The 14,607-nt window shown below is 41.4% G+C and overlaps 1 protein-coding gene across 4 annotated transcripts in view; it reads left to right on the top strand.

Moving 5' to 3' along the window:
* Positions 1 to 14,450, top strand: part of LOC116843329 — a 257,646-nt gene extending 243,196 nt beyond the window's left edge. For 3 of the 4 annotated variants that reach the window (XM_032813684.1, XM_032813686.1, XM_032813687.1), the window contains 7 exons: positions 4,578 to 4,760; positions 7,752 to 7,922; positions 8,152 to 8,369; positions 9,133 to 9,259; positions 9,742 to 10,406; positions 10,684 to 10,982; positions 11,407 to 14,450. In XM_032813684.1, coding sequence (XP_032669575.1) covers positions 4,578 to 4,760; positions 7,752 to 7,922; positions 8,152 to 8,369; positions 9,133 to 9,259; positions 9,742 to 10,406; positions 10,684 to 10,982; positions 11,407 to 12,602 — 2,859 coding nt within the window. In that variant the 3' untranslated portion in view covers positions 12,603 to 14,450. The remainder of the gene's footprint in view (positions 1 to 4,577; positions 4,761 to 7,751; positions 7,923 to 8,151; positions 8,370 to 9,132; positions 9,260 to 9,741; positions 10,407 to 10,683; positions 10,983 to 11,406) is intronic. The other variant, XM_032813685.1, reaches the window with a different exon arrangement.
* The last annotated feature ends 157 nt before the right edge of the window (positions 14,451 to 14,607 follow it).

The raw sequence follows: 14,607 nt of genomic DNA on the forward strand, positions 1-14,607 counted from the left end.
AGTTTTGGAATTTTTTCCTACTTTCCTCGACTGGGGACTTTATAATCCTGGTGTCGATTTCAGGGTTAATTGCGATTAAAGATTCGCCCACTCGTCTCGTCACCTTATTTCTTTCAGAGCGTTGTCGCGAGATTTTCACGTGTGTCAGCCCGAGTTCGAGAAGAATAGCGCGCGTTCCGTCACGCTGGAATTTCGTTCCGCGATTTACCGTTGCATGCACGCGCGCATGCACACACGCGTGTCAGGATCCCGCGAGGAAGCTCTGAAGGGTTCACGATATTACAGACACGTGAGGTGCAAACGTACCCGCTGTTGAGAAATAGCGCATAAGCGCGAGGGCCCGAGGTAGCTTCCTCGCGAGGTCGAGTCGAGTTGAGTCTCGCCGTCGGAGTCCCGCTAACGGTATATACCTTTTAAGTGTCTATATACCCGAAGGCGGACACAGGTATGGCCACATTTGTAGAATCAGACTGTTACGCGCCGCCGGGCCCTGATATTCAAATCTGTCCCTTGCACGAGGAAACGTGTACGTGGTAGCCTGTAAGTCCTGTTCCCTCTTTCTTCTCTATTTAGCGCATTGCCTTTGTCCCTTCAACAGTTAATTAAATGATTGATCGCCGTCAGAGGAATGATTATACTCGCCTGACGAATGTAACAATTGCTCGAGCATGGCATCGATGTTTCACTCTGAGTGTATTCGTATCTGGTAGGAGTATTTTTTATTTCTTTTATTTATTTTATTGTGTAGCCAAACTCTTTCAAAAGATTACTTTTCCTACTAGATGCCGTATATGTGTTCTGAAGTCCATCAAGATAAAAGTGTTGTGAACTATCTGCCATTGACAATGGAGTTTGCTATTAAATGTGGTCGTTTGACTGCCAGTCCCGTGTTTCTTGTACATGAAGAAAAAGATTAGTTGAATTAACGTGACAATAATACAACTAAACGCATCTTGGAAACCGAATTTCATTAATAAGAGTCAGAAATTCTGTTTCTTTCAACCAAAACTCCTTCAGTTGCGTCATTGTCACGTTAACTCAACCAATCTTTTTTTCTAATTTCTTTTTCTCTGCGCGAAAGTCATATAACGTTGTTGTTTCACTTTGAGAATCAGGGCGAGTATTTTTAGCATACGCTGTAAATCCAGAATACGACCGCATCACAAGCCGTAACGAATTAACGTTTACTTTCTAGACAAACGTGAAGACAATTCATGTTATACGCAAATAAGGAGATCTTGAGGGCTCCGAGTGAAGACCAATATTCATTATTGTTCATTGTCTCTTTCTATAAGAGTTGTTTCGGACTTTCTTTCTTAAACCAGATCGAAGCGCCGTCGCATCGAACAATCGGTTACGGTTCGCCGTGAGTTTGTCGAACTGTTCCTAGGAACGTAATAATCGATGCGACACGGTGAAAGTGTGCGAAAAGGGGCTCGGAAACGATGCCGGCATGGTAAGAATGACGCGTAAAAGTATGTGTACGCGTCACGTTTAAACAATGCCGATGGGAAAGGGAACGAAAGAAAACGAGAGAGAGAGGGAGAGAGAGAGAGAGAGAGAGAGAGAGAGAGAGAGAGAGAGGGTTAGGGAGATGAGAGGCGAGGAAGACCATGCTAAATTCTCCGCTGGCGAATGCACACAACACACTCGCGCGAATCCGAGAACACACCGATAACGATGAACTATTCTACCGTCGAACCGTATGGAAATCGCACGCGAAAGAGAAAACGCGACGACGATAATGAGTACTGCCTGGTGGCATTTAACGCGAGAACACACACGTTCATGGAAGCTTTGACGTGCTTATTAACGTGTCCGCAAACGAGACGTGCACCCAGCACGAAGGAGGGAATTCCTATTCTTTGCACACAAATCGAGACGATGTCTGTGTCGGAACGATAGATTATCTTGATTCTCCGTCGCGTTTATAATTACTTGTATTCTCTCAAAGTGAATCGGTAAAAATATCTTTAAAGGAGTTAATAAAGGGGCAGTTTCATCAATGATTAATGAGTATTCGCTGATTTTTAGTGAAAACACTCCACTTTTGAGACTCCGTCTTATTTCTCACTGATTTTCAGCAGTTTTGCAAATTTCACAGCAAGGTCTGTAATATACAAATTCGTCAGACGTTACGTCAAATCCAATTTTCCGTGTTTATAACGATGGAATCAATAGATTCCAGGCGCTTTACGTGCAATGACACACGTGTTGTTTGCAAAGTGCATTAATCGTGGGAATAGTCGCTACTATTGACTGATCCTTTCAGCGCGATTTTACTGGTTATAACTGAATCACCAGTTGTAATAACAGTTATTATAACACCACGGTTATTATACACGGAAATAATAACGGTATAGTTGGCTCATACATAAATCTAGTAGCGCCACCGGATTCAATAGTAAAATACGGAATAATCAAATATGTGGTTGCTGTAGATGCTGAATTATTTGCGTTACAGCAGTGACGATATCTGGTTGCTCCAACCAGAATGTACCCATGAGATAAATGCCAATCAATTTGTGATTGACATAACCAAAACACACGCAACTAAATTGATGTAATTAATGTACCAAAGTGGCTGAGTCATCTCAACTATTCACAACTGTTTATGTACACCTTATCTTTTTCTCGTGTAACATTTGCATTCTCAAGATATCATAGCATTTGTAATATAAAGTATATTGATTGTACTTTAGAGAGTATCGTCTTGTCGATATAATCACCGGTTAGCCGAGAGTCGTATGAAGAATCACCGACAAAAATTCGTCTCGAGGCTTTCCTTATACTCCGTTTCGTGGATCTCTCAGACTTTCTCCGAGCACATTAGCATTTTACGTTACCTCACCGGCTAAGCACTGACGTCTTCTTGACATATTAAAAATGATTAGATGTATGCTTCTACGGCTGATTGTTGATCTGACGCGATTTTTATTTAATTGAACTGCAGTCGCGCAACAAAATTTGCGTAAGACTTAATTCTTTCTATTATCTTTTTTTTTTTTGTTAGAATTTGTATTAAAATTCTCAAATATTTAATTAGAGAGAAATTTTAGTCAGTGAGTGCTGGATTGGTTATTACAATTAATTAAATATTACGGGAATTAGTTCTTTTCGCTCGATTTCTCATCAGTGTCCACGCAACTTCGCGAGCTTTCAATCTCACGACGGTTAACTGGAATCAACCTTTAAGTCTTATCGAATCTGTCAAAATTCGTCGGTGACACTCGATTATCCTGACTGACTGGTCAACTAACGACACGAGACAAGACGAGAGCCCAGACGACGCTCGTTCTATGAATGGCCTATCCGCTCCTTAATTATCATAACGCGGCCGGTAGTTACTGCGCCCAGGGAAAGGTGCGGGTAGTGACTGGTTGGGTTCGTTGATGGATCTTAAACGCGTACTGAATTAATTCGCGATTACCGCGAAGAAACACCGCCGCCGGCGAAATTTCGAGAGCGATCTCGCCGCGCCCGTCGTCGTCTTCGTCGTCGTGGGTCTCGTAAAATCGCCAGACGACGTCCCCTCGGCGTCTCTTCAAGAAGCTGCCGCGATGTCGATATACATCAGGAAGTGCATCATGTTCCAATAAAACTTTTTAACGTTTATTAAAACTTATTATTTTTTTTAATTATACGAGGTGCATTATCGCTGTTAATTATTCGGCTGAGCTGTCATCTCGACAGTTCGACATACTTATATATCATACTTATACTTATACTTATATCATATTTTATTATTCTATTATTATCACAAAATTTTTCTCTAATTATTAAGAGTCGAATTTGGTTCATAAAAATCAGAAATTCTGTTCTCTTCGCGAACAAAAGCGTGCTTAGTTGTGTCACGTTATGTTAATTCAACGAATCTATTTATGAATTTCGTAATATACATAATGTAAACGCATATCTCTTGACATAATTAAAAAGACTAATAAGCTTTGGTCTGATAAATTTTAAGAATTTAAGTTCGCTTCCGTACATGGAATGTACGTGGAAAGAATATTATAAGTTTTATTTTTCTTCATGTGTGCAAAGTCTTTTCAATTTTAATTCAGTTTTAATTCTTTTCAATTTTAGCGTCACACACACGTATACACATCGGCGTAGAATTTATTCCCCGTTTCGATATTATAATTAAAATAAATCAAACCTGTGGATAATCATCCAAATTGCTCCCAATCCGACGCTTCCTTCTCGCTTCCGCGTTTGCAGTCGCGCGATGCTACACGCTCGTCGATATTACATGCGTAATATCGCAGTAAATCGTCGATATCGGGGAAAGTCGTCGCGACCCTTCCTTTCCCGCTTTCGTAATTCGCCGTTGGAAACATCGTATTAAGCGCGAGAATCATCGTAGTTACGCGGACCGCCGTCGTTCCGATGCAATCACGGAACGACGGGAGGATTTCGTGTCTCTCTCTTCCGTGCACGCTCGCGTAAGACGACGACGATTTCGCGAGCTGGCCGCTGGCAGCGATCGGTACGTAACTCGCCGATTGTCTCCCTCGCGCGCTTCTTCCTGTGACGCAAGGAGTTTCTCTAATGAACGTGCGTTATTTCATTTGCAGGTCCAGAGGCTCGCCGATTACGAAAGGTTCCTGGGGCAGGAAGCGAGGAACCTGCTCGAGAACGACTTCGTCAGTAGCGGCGAGGTTCTCCAACGGGGACAGCTCGAGGGCGACCTCCATCGCATCCAAGAGCTATTCCCTGGTGACAACCTGCGATTACACGAGCGAGATGTCCAAACAACGGTATGATGTTTCATTAATGTGAACATTCCACGAGATTCGGCCGCTATGTATTGGCCGTTATGTTGGCTCGGGTCGAAAAGTTCGGCTCGATTTTCCGTCTTCTTCGACGGAAATGAATTCGTGTAAATCGGTCGCCTTCTACGATACGGACGTACGAATATCACGAGATCATCCTGCGAAGAATTCTGCAGAACGACGGCGATTAATAAAATTGTTCGATGATCAATTTGTTTGCATTATTAAATGCAGCCAAGTTGCAATCATAGGTTTAATGTAGCCCTCATTTCAAAACATTTATTTTTAGAAATTGCAAATTTTGTTATTTTCGAAAATTAATGATTATTTGGGAAATAATATTAATTGTTACGGATGGTCATTGAAAAATACTGACTAATAATTGAGTTATTGAGACCAGGTTAAATTGAACCGAATCGAGTACCAACAATATGTCTATGATTATAAAATCCTCGATTATAAAATCCTCGATTATAAAATCCTGTAGCAATTTGTACCACACCATTCTCTGCGTGTACACGTATTTGTTCGCAAGTTGTACAAATGTTATCTCCGCTCACTCTTGATACTCGCAGGAGAGGCGGCTAGAAGTTTTCATTGCAAATTGTGGCGATAGTAGAAGCATTTTTGCTGTACACACGACATTCCATTCTTCTTTCGCGTAATGAACATTACCGCGACTGCTAACAACGGTACATTACGCACAATGCGTCGCACAATTCAACCTTTCTCACGGTCGTTTAGACGCATCTCATTTTTCTGTGTCCGTGGAAAGTGCATCGACTCGCGTGTCGCAGACATTACAGCGGCATATACGCACTTCCTTCCCACGTTCATGTCATCCGGACACAAGCGTGCCAATAATTTCTCCCCGCTATTTTCACTCGTAGCTCGCAGCAGCAACAGCAGCTGTTGCGAACGGTGAAATTGACGCGTCCCGTTCAATAGCAGTGTTCGCTTTCTGCGCCCGTAAAAAGTGGAAGCGGAATAGAAACTGTGTCACCAAGGCTTGGCAACGCGGTCGCATCAACAATAGGACGATATTTATATTATTTACGTAGAAAGCAAGCGCGCTATATTTTTCCCTAACATAATAACGGCAAAGCCGAACGGCGAAAGTATTTCGTAGAAAAATCTCGCAGAGATATCATTGGAGAAAACGTCATTATTATTAGCTATTAAACAGCAATGATAATAACAAAAATAATATTCCTTATTGAGCAAAACTATTTTGCTATTAGCAATAACATTGAGAGAGCAGCACTTCCAGCAAATTCTAATTACAAGACGGCGTATTCTTATCGCGCGGCGAGAGTACCGTTTATCGTTTATATATAACATTGCTTGTCATTTCTCATTTCCGCGTTCCTTCATATCCACGCTGAAAGTCGTATCCGAGCATAATCAAGAATTACATTGAGAGAGAAAAAAATATCTAAGACATGAAATATCTCCTGGGTACTAATATATTTATTTAAATCTTAATTCTTTTGAAAAAATGTCGATGAAATAAACAATTGTTCTCATGAAAACCTAATATTGAGAAATAAATACTTGAAAATATATATTTGTTTGTGGAATATAAAGTTTATCTCTGTGAATAAATTTTATTTTTAACAAAAATTTTTAAGGATAATTATAAGAAATTTTAAAGAAAAATTAAGAAATATAACATCATTTTTTAGAAATTATATAATAATATATTTTTATATCTCTCTAAGAAAAAATATTTGACATTATTATATATTTTTTATATTTGGAAAATTTCTTTCTAGGTACACAAATATATGCTTAAGTAAGCTTAAGAAAGTGTTATTAGTTTAAGTAAATATCTTATTATATACTATTCACCGCATAAGTATTTTTTACTTCTTAGATATTTTTTCTCTTTCGCAGTGCACTGAAAAAAATACTTAGAAATTTCTTGTTGAAATAAAAGAGAGTTTATTTCACATAAATAAACTTTATATTCTACAGATAAACTTTCAAGTATTCTTTTCTCAGTGCGTAGATATTTTTATCCAATAAAACGTCGGCGTGTTGTCTATATCGGTGGTGTCAGTGTATCGAAAAGCTTGGCGATTGTACGAGCGTTGAGCGATGCACTCTCTAATGTAATGCCGTAAGTAATAGCGGATAATCCATCTGGCGCGTTTGGACCACACGACGTGTAGTCCCGCGGTTTATTATGCATTATAACAACGCGTCTCGTCCATCCGCGATACAATGAGACGCGGAGGTGGGATACGCCGCCGGCCGGCGGCGTCACCCAGAGGAGTGATTTCGTAATGTGAAAGAATAAGAAGAATAGAGGATGTTGGGACACGTTAAAAAGAATCTAATAAGCCGGCCTATGTAAATCAGCCGTTTTATCCATCGAGGGAACCACCCGTGTACTCTTTCTCCGTCTCTTCCTATTTCTCTCTCGCCTTCAGATTGTCATTTAACCGGCCAAATTTGGTAGTGACATTTTTCGGACGTAACTGTTAATTCTCTTTCGCGACGCATGACGTGTCTGGCGAATAGGACGAAATTGAACGTATAAACGGCGAAATTCGGGTGTGTGAAGGCACACCATTGAATGGCTGACCATTTAACTGAAGAGAAACTGAAGTTTCCAGTCGGGGACTGTAGAGTATAAAATTGATGTCGAGAAGCCACATCGACACACTCGCGAAATTGGTCCTTTCGGGTCCTGCGAAATACCACGGGAGAGCCAGTTTGCGACGTCGAAGAGTCTCAAAATCTCAGAGACGGTGAACCGAGATTTCAGCATTCGTACTAAGTACACGTTTCGTTCGAGAGCTGCTTTCTCTTTTCATGTTGTCGCGCACTTTCTTGTACGCATTTTATATATACGTTTCTGTATTATATACTTTTCCTCGTATTAGAAGATACCGGACGTGCTGCCGCTGATCAACTCCAACCGCAGGTATCGCAGTATCTTGAACTAATCCAGGTGCTTATTGTTTCCAGAAGATGAAGAATTTGAATTTGCGCAAGAGGAACGGCGGCAATCCCGGAAAATTAACGAGAGTGTTATCTCAGAAGTCCTTAAATTCTTCGATACTCTTTGCGAACAACAGTCCACCTGTGAAGTCGCCGTCGAGAACCTTTCTCTTGGAAACACCGGTTCAGTTCACCACGGTATGTAGAATAATACTCTTGTGTTGTTACTTGCCGAATAAGATTGTTACTTTGCAAAATTATCAAGACAATATTTCTCGCACGTTCTCGTTAATCTAATAAAATTCATTTTAATAATAAATTCAAGAACAATTCTATTTTTTTTGATCAAGTGAAAATAAAGATATCTCGTAACGTCAATTCCCAAATTTCACAGCTCAATTCTGAAGATCTCGCGTAAATTTTTCAGGGCATGCAGTCTCAAGAGAGGCATCTCTTCCTCTTCACCGATCTCCTGCTGATCGCGAAGTCGCGAAGTGGCGGGAACTTCAAGCTGAAGCAGACCGTTCGAATGAGCGAGCTCTGGCTCACAGCGGGTCATATAGAGGATGTGGCGGAGACCAGCAAGTCTTCGGAGACCAGCTTCGTCCTCGGATGGCCCACCACGAATGTCGTGGCGACTTTCATGTAAGTTTGCTAGTGGAAGATTGATTCATCGTACGTTGTAAAGACCGGAAAATTATTTCGGCGCGTGCGTTTGACACTACAAACATTATTATCCTCCTCATCATAGACATTTGGAAGAAAACATCCAGCATAGGCTCTTAATCCTTATTCTTGTCAAAATTTAGGTGTTACTAATAGAGGGCCTTAAGATATTTATTTTGTTTCATGTAAGTGTTTCTTTTTGTCCGCGAAATTGTCGAGTTGTGACACTTGTGCTTTTCTTTAACCCATTAGAGGCCATACTTATTTTACAAGCATCTTTAATCAAAGACTCAGTCTTTTATTTTATAGAGGTCTTAAGTTAGCATTAGAATTAATTCAGTTTGATTCACAGATTTTCTAATTTTCTAATTTTTTGGAATTCTAATCGATGTTAAAACTAGATATGTGCCTTAGTAATCGCAGATTTAATTATAATTAGTATTAGAACTAGATCTCTATGTCTTCAATAAAAATTATTTTATAATTAGTTTACAATTATTTTTATTGAAAGCACAGATATAACTGGAAATTAGGTGTTCTGCAAACATGAAAATAAAGTCACGTATTCGAGAGAGTGACTTTTTATTTTATATTATAAAAAAGAATCGTCCCATGAAGGAGTCACTGGCCATTAATGGATTAAATCAGTTTTTACACACGATATCTCTCAATCGAATATCGAAATCTCGAACATCCTACAACGGTTTGATTATTATTGTCATCGTTTATCTTATCTCGGCAGGACTGCAGCGGCGCGGGATCTCTGGTGGGGACGTCTCACCGAGCTCGTGCGAGAGGAAAGCATGAAGGAGCCGCCACACACGAGCATCCGAGTCCTATACCACGACAGCGACACGAACACGGAACACGTAAGTGCCGCGCGCCCCTGCTTTTCGCACACCGCGACACATACGCTCGATCGTGCCTTCTCTATTGCGCGAAGGCGATCCATTCTTCGGACATTCTCGTTCCGCGAGGCCTTCTCGATCGCGCGGCGCTCGACCTTCCTGGAGGAGAAGCATTCTCTCTTCTCGTCCGAGAGAACTCTTTTATATCGCGAACGTCAATGTCGAGTTAGAATCGCCGCGTCCACCAGCCTCGCGCATTGTACCCTGGGCGTTGCTTCAGTCACCAGCTCATAATTTATCGACGTTGTATAGACACATATAAGCAGCGCTCACGCGACAACACTAGGATCGCGAGTGAATTTCCGTTAGATAAACGCTTTCTATTGTCGGTAAACAGGTTCCGACGAATCACGCGTCAATTGCTCAGTCTTTTGTAACGCGACCGAGGGCAAAGGAAGAGAGAGAAAGAGAGAGTATAATACGTGCTGTTTCACGCTTCACAGTACAAGTCGATCATGGTGGGTTCCGAGATGACTGCGGCAGCTTGCCTGAATCTGGCGATGCCGTTGTTGGATCTTCAAGGGCACTTCCAGCTGTGGGCCAAGACCGCCGCGGACGAGGCGCCGTATCCACTGATAGGCCACGAGCGGCCGTTCGCCGTCAAGATGTCGAGCCTACGACATATTCTGTCGGCAGAGGAGGGCTTCGACCTGGAGCACTGCAACAAAAGTGTCCACAACACCTGTCACTTCATCCTCAGGCCAGTAATGAAGTCGCCCGTGAAGAAGAACAACCGGTCTAAGATAACCGACCTGTTGCGACGGTCCCTGTCGCTGAATCCGAGCCTCTTCGGCGTGAATCTGTCCAAGTTGGACGACAACGGTCTGCCTAAGCCAGTGTTGGTGATGCTGCAGCAGTTGTTCGCAAAAGGCCCGTTCACACAAGGTATCTTCCGCAAGTCTGCGAACGTTCGAATTGTCAGAGAGTTACGGGATCAGTTAGAGTCCACTGGTGATCCCAACTGTCTCGAGAATGCGCCGATCATAGCGGTGGCGGCCTTGCTGAAGGATTTCTTGAGATCTTTGCCGGATCCCCTTCTGACGTCCCACCTATTTCCTCTTTGGATGGAGAGCTTGGAAACGCAGCATCCTGTGCAAACTATGAAGAAGTAAGTAATCAATTAATGGTGGTAATACAATATAATAATATAGTAGTATATTAAATAATAGTACAGAATAATAATATAGTAGTATATTAAATAATAGTACAGAATAATGATATAATCAACTAGTAATAGTAATTAGTATATTAAATAATAGTACAGAGTAATAATATAATCAACTAGTAATCAAAGTAATAGTAATAAACTATATTTCAAAATAAAGTTACTTCCGTCGCGTATACTTGCTTCATTCGTCGTGAGTTGACCAAGAATCGAATTTCAGTATTCTTGACAAACTGCCGAAGGCGAACCACACGTTACTCTCGCATTTGATCTGCGTGCTGCATCATGTGGCGAGGCGATCGAAGCGTAATCTCATGTGCGCTAGTAATCTCGGCGTCTGCTGTGGTCCGAGTCTACTTTGGTCGCCGAATCCATCGGTGAATCAGAGCAGGGCGATCCCGACAATCACGGAGATGCTTATCCGTCATTGCGAGGATCTGTTTGGTGCCGGCGTCACGCAGCTACTCGGAGAAGAACGCAGTGACAGCGGAGCCGAAGAAAGCACTGATAGTCTTCACTGTAAGTATTAATTTTTTAATTAATTAACACGTTTACGCATTAATTATTAATATAATTACTATCATACTTTCTATAAATAATAATATATCTCTTATGTATTCTCGCTATATTTAAATGTTATTTTATATAGTTGTTTCCTTAAATAAAATTATATTTTATTTAAGGAAACAATCCTTAATAAAATCCTTAATAAAATTATATTTTAATATAATCCTTAATAAAATTATATTTTAATATAATCCTTAATAAAATTATATTTTATTAAATAATAAATTTTTATTTTTATCGATTATATTTAATTAACTCAACTGATTTAAATGAAATAATATTTGAATCAATAATATATGTTTCGTCTATATTACAAAAAAGATGATAATTGCCTTATCATCGTTAAGATGATAATGACAAGATTATTTTCTCGCAGCAGGCGGACTTTCCTTGGACAGCCTCGACCTGACGGAGCACCCGCGCAGAGATCCTATGACGCTCTCGAGAGATTCCGGCTTGACATTGTCGGATTGCCAGCTGTTCCTCCCGGAATCGCCGGTAGGCTCGGAGGATTCGGCAGTGAATGCGCCATCATCGGCTTTCGACAAGCCCCTCGCGAAAGAGGAGAAGTCCAACAACAAAACCTACACTCGGGTTTACGCTGGATGGGACGAACGGATAAACGGCTACGCGTCTGGTGGCCATCATTCGAGTAGCATAGAACACAATTTCAGGGAGGAGAAGACCGCTGGTGGCGTGTGTCCGAATCCTAACTTTCAAAGACAGGACTGGTTGCGGGCTCAACTGAAAAGAACGCCCAGGACGAAACTGGACGAGCATGAGCACAGGAAGGACAGATTCGACGACAAGGACCTGTACGGCCAAGAGTATCTCAGACAGGACTCAATGAAGGAGAACGTGGAAAACTGCAAGGATCTTTATCGAAGCCCGCAGCAGCAGGACATCCACGGGGAGCGGACTAAGAGATGCCCGATCCACAACTCCAAGCAAGATCTGTCGGGCGACACGTCGCCTCTGTGCAACGTGCCCCGTTATGAATTTAAAAAGAAGGAACGTTTCGGCGAGTTCAAAAAGAAGATTAAGTCCGAGGACAAGTACACAAGCACCGGGGACTTGTCGCAGAATGGCAATTACCGTTCCAGCAGTAGTGAGTTCTACAAAAAACCGAAGAACGAGCTATACGCAAAGAAGGAGTCGGCGACAACGCGCGGCGCCGCCAGCGAGCGTTACAACGAATCCGACGACAACAACGCGTACGCCACGATCAATAGGGATCGAACGGGCGATCTGTACGGATCCAGCGAGCGAATCGACACGTGGCCTTTCGTGATGGCCGAGCCGATCGATTTATCGCTCTACGAGCCCAGTGAGGACGAGGAGGAGGAGGAGGAGGAGAGAACGTGGCCGGAGACGCCACCGCCATTGCCGCCGCGACTCAGACATCTGCCACCGGTGCACATGAACTTGGAGGACCGGCACAAAGTGGCGGGCAGGTCCAGGTCTTTGCCTCCGCCACCACCGTACCGTCCGCCGCCGCAACCTCGTGCACCCATCACCACGAGGCATCTGGGTCACGGGAGATCCGTCGTCGACGACGAGAGCTACGTCTGAGAGGCGGACGTGTTCACGTTGGCGAACGACGAGAGGCCGTGTCTGAGTCGTGGTGGACTGCCACAACACGACGATCGAACCTAGTCCAAACGCACATGTAGTATCGAAAGCGGGAGAGAACGTAGAAGAGACCGTCGATAGCGTCACACGTCGGCATTTTTTTCTTTTATAAAGAGCGAGGAGTACTTATCGTCCTTCCGATCAAACTTAGAAATAGCGATTAAAAATGCGTAAGGACGAGCGAATACACGCCAGATGAGGTTGCGTTCGCCGTTCGCTCGCGACCACCGACAATAAATCGATCTTGGCCCGTGTTCTCCCGTTAGCATTCTCCATTTTTCTCGTATTCCTGACGCCAAAGCGTGGCAATTCGATTTCCATCTCACGTTTACTTGGAACGTGTACTTTTTTCTCGTGTATATATATATATATATATATATATATATATATATATATATATATATATATATATATACATATACATAATGAGTTATATAATAAAAAGTCCAATTTAAATGGTCACGTTTCGGATTAAACGTGTCGCTGAATCGAGAACATGGGCCTCCGACTGTTATTCAGTGATTCAGGGTGCTTCCACAAAAGCGTTTATTCGTAATGTCACAATAGACATTATACATATACATAAGGTAGTTACTATTAAGGAAGCGTAGATATAGTAACGTGGACAAGCTAGCGCCGGGATAATTTTGATCAAAAGTAATCAATTGTTTTCTTACGTTAAACAACATTCATAAAAATGTAATCTTCGAGGCACATGCACATGTATACATATCGATATGTATTTTTCTGTGCGGAAATGTGATTTCCGCTACTGCTTATCAACAGCCGCGCGTTAATAAGCGTGAGGAATCGAGATATAAATATATCATTCTGTATCGTGTTTTATAGCGCATTAACCAGCGTAGAAAACTTTTTATTCTTGTAAAATCTTTTTATCGGATACATTCTCTCGATCGAGCAGAGATCTTTTTGCCGACACTGTCGGTATGACAGTGTTTATGTCTGTAATATATTTTTAAGTTAATGTGAAGCGATCGAATTTGTATCGCGCACGGGAACACATGAAGTTTCAAAGAATCTCGCGACACTATCTCTCACTCATCTCGTTCATTTTTAATTAGTATACAATTTGAAATTGACTTTAAGTTCGTTCTTTTCGGGATTTTACCTTCTTCTTTTTTACACCCCGATCCTGTGAGAGATGTCCGTACATTTATTTTAGTAAATCTCTTATTGATAGAATTATCATTTTTTGAAACGTTTTTTATCGCGTTAAAAAGGATATAAAAAGATTTCTTCTCTAGAGAACTCTTGTAGCGCTGATATTGAGCGAAAAAACGACACGAAACGAAATCCCCCACGCGTAACGAACAATAATAATGTTATCTTTTGACAATTGTGTTAATATGATTTATAAACGTAGAATGTATATACTGTAGAGAGAAACGCGCGGACGCAAGTAACTTCTTAATAGATAGGATTTGAAAAACGTTGAGATGTTACATCGACTAGCCTTCTTATTCTCTGTATATATTTTTATTAAACTATAAACTGTAATCTTTTATATTCGCTATACACAGACCGGCATTAGTGCCACCCCACTCCCTAGCTCTAAAGTTGCTGAAAAAAGTGTCTAGTTGAGTACATCGTGTTTGGATGTGATAGCACGTCCGACTAGACACTCTCGATTAGACTCTATGGTGACCATAGAGTTAAGGAATGTAACGATATTAAAATCGGTATGTGTACACTCTTATAATACACGTTATGTAACACCTACAAGATATGTATACTTATCTAAATTATATGTTATGCAACAAAAGTAAATATATTTCGTATTTTATACAGCCATCAATTGGCAATACATTATCCTTTCATTTTATCTTATGTTTATTTCTCTTTAAATTGTGTGAGAATCAAGGAAGTGCAAGACAGCAAAGGAAATCAAAGACAGCACAAATTTGTTAAGTTTGTGAATATAGAC

Source organism: Odontomachus brunneus, unplaced genomic scaffold (assembly GCF_010583005.1).
Source record: "Odontomachus brunneus isolate Ranch 3 - 2012 unplaced genomic scaffold, Obru_v1 Obru_scaffold_031, whole genome shotgun sequence".
NCBI classification, from domain to species: domain Eukaryota; kingdom Metazoa; phylum Arthropoda; class Insecta; order Hymenoptera; family Formicidae; genus Odontomachus; species Odontomachus brunneus.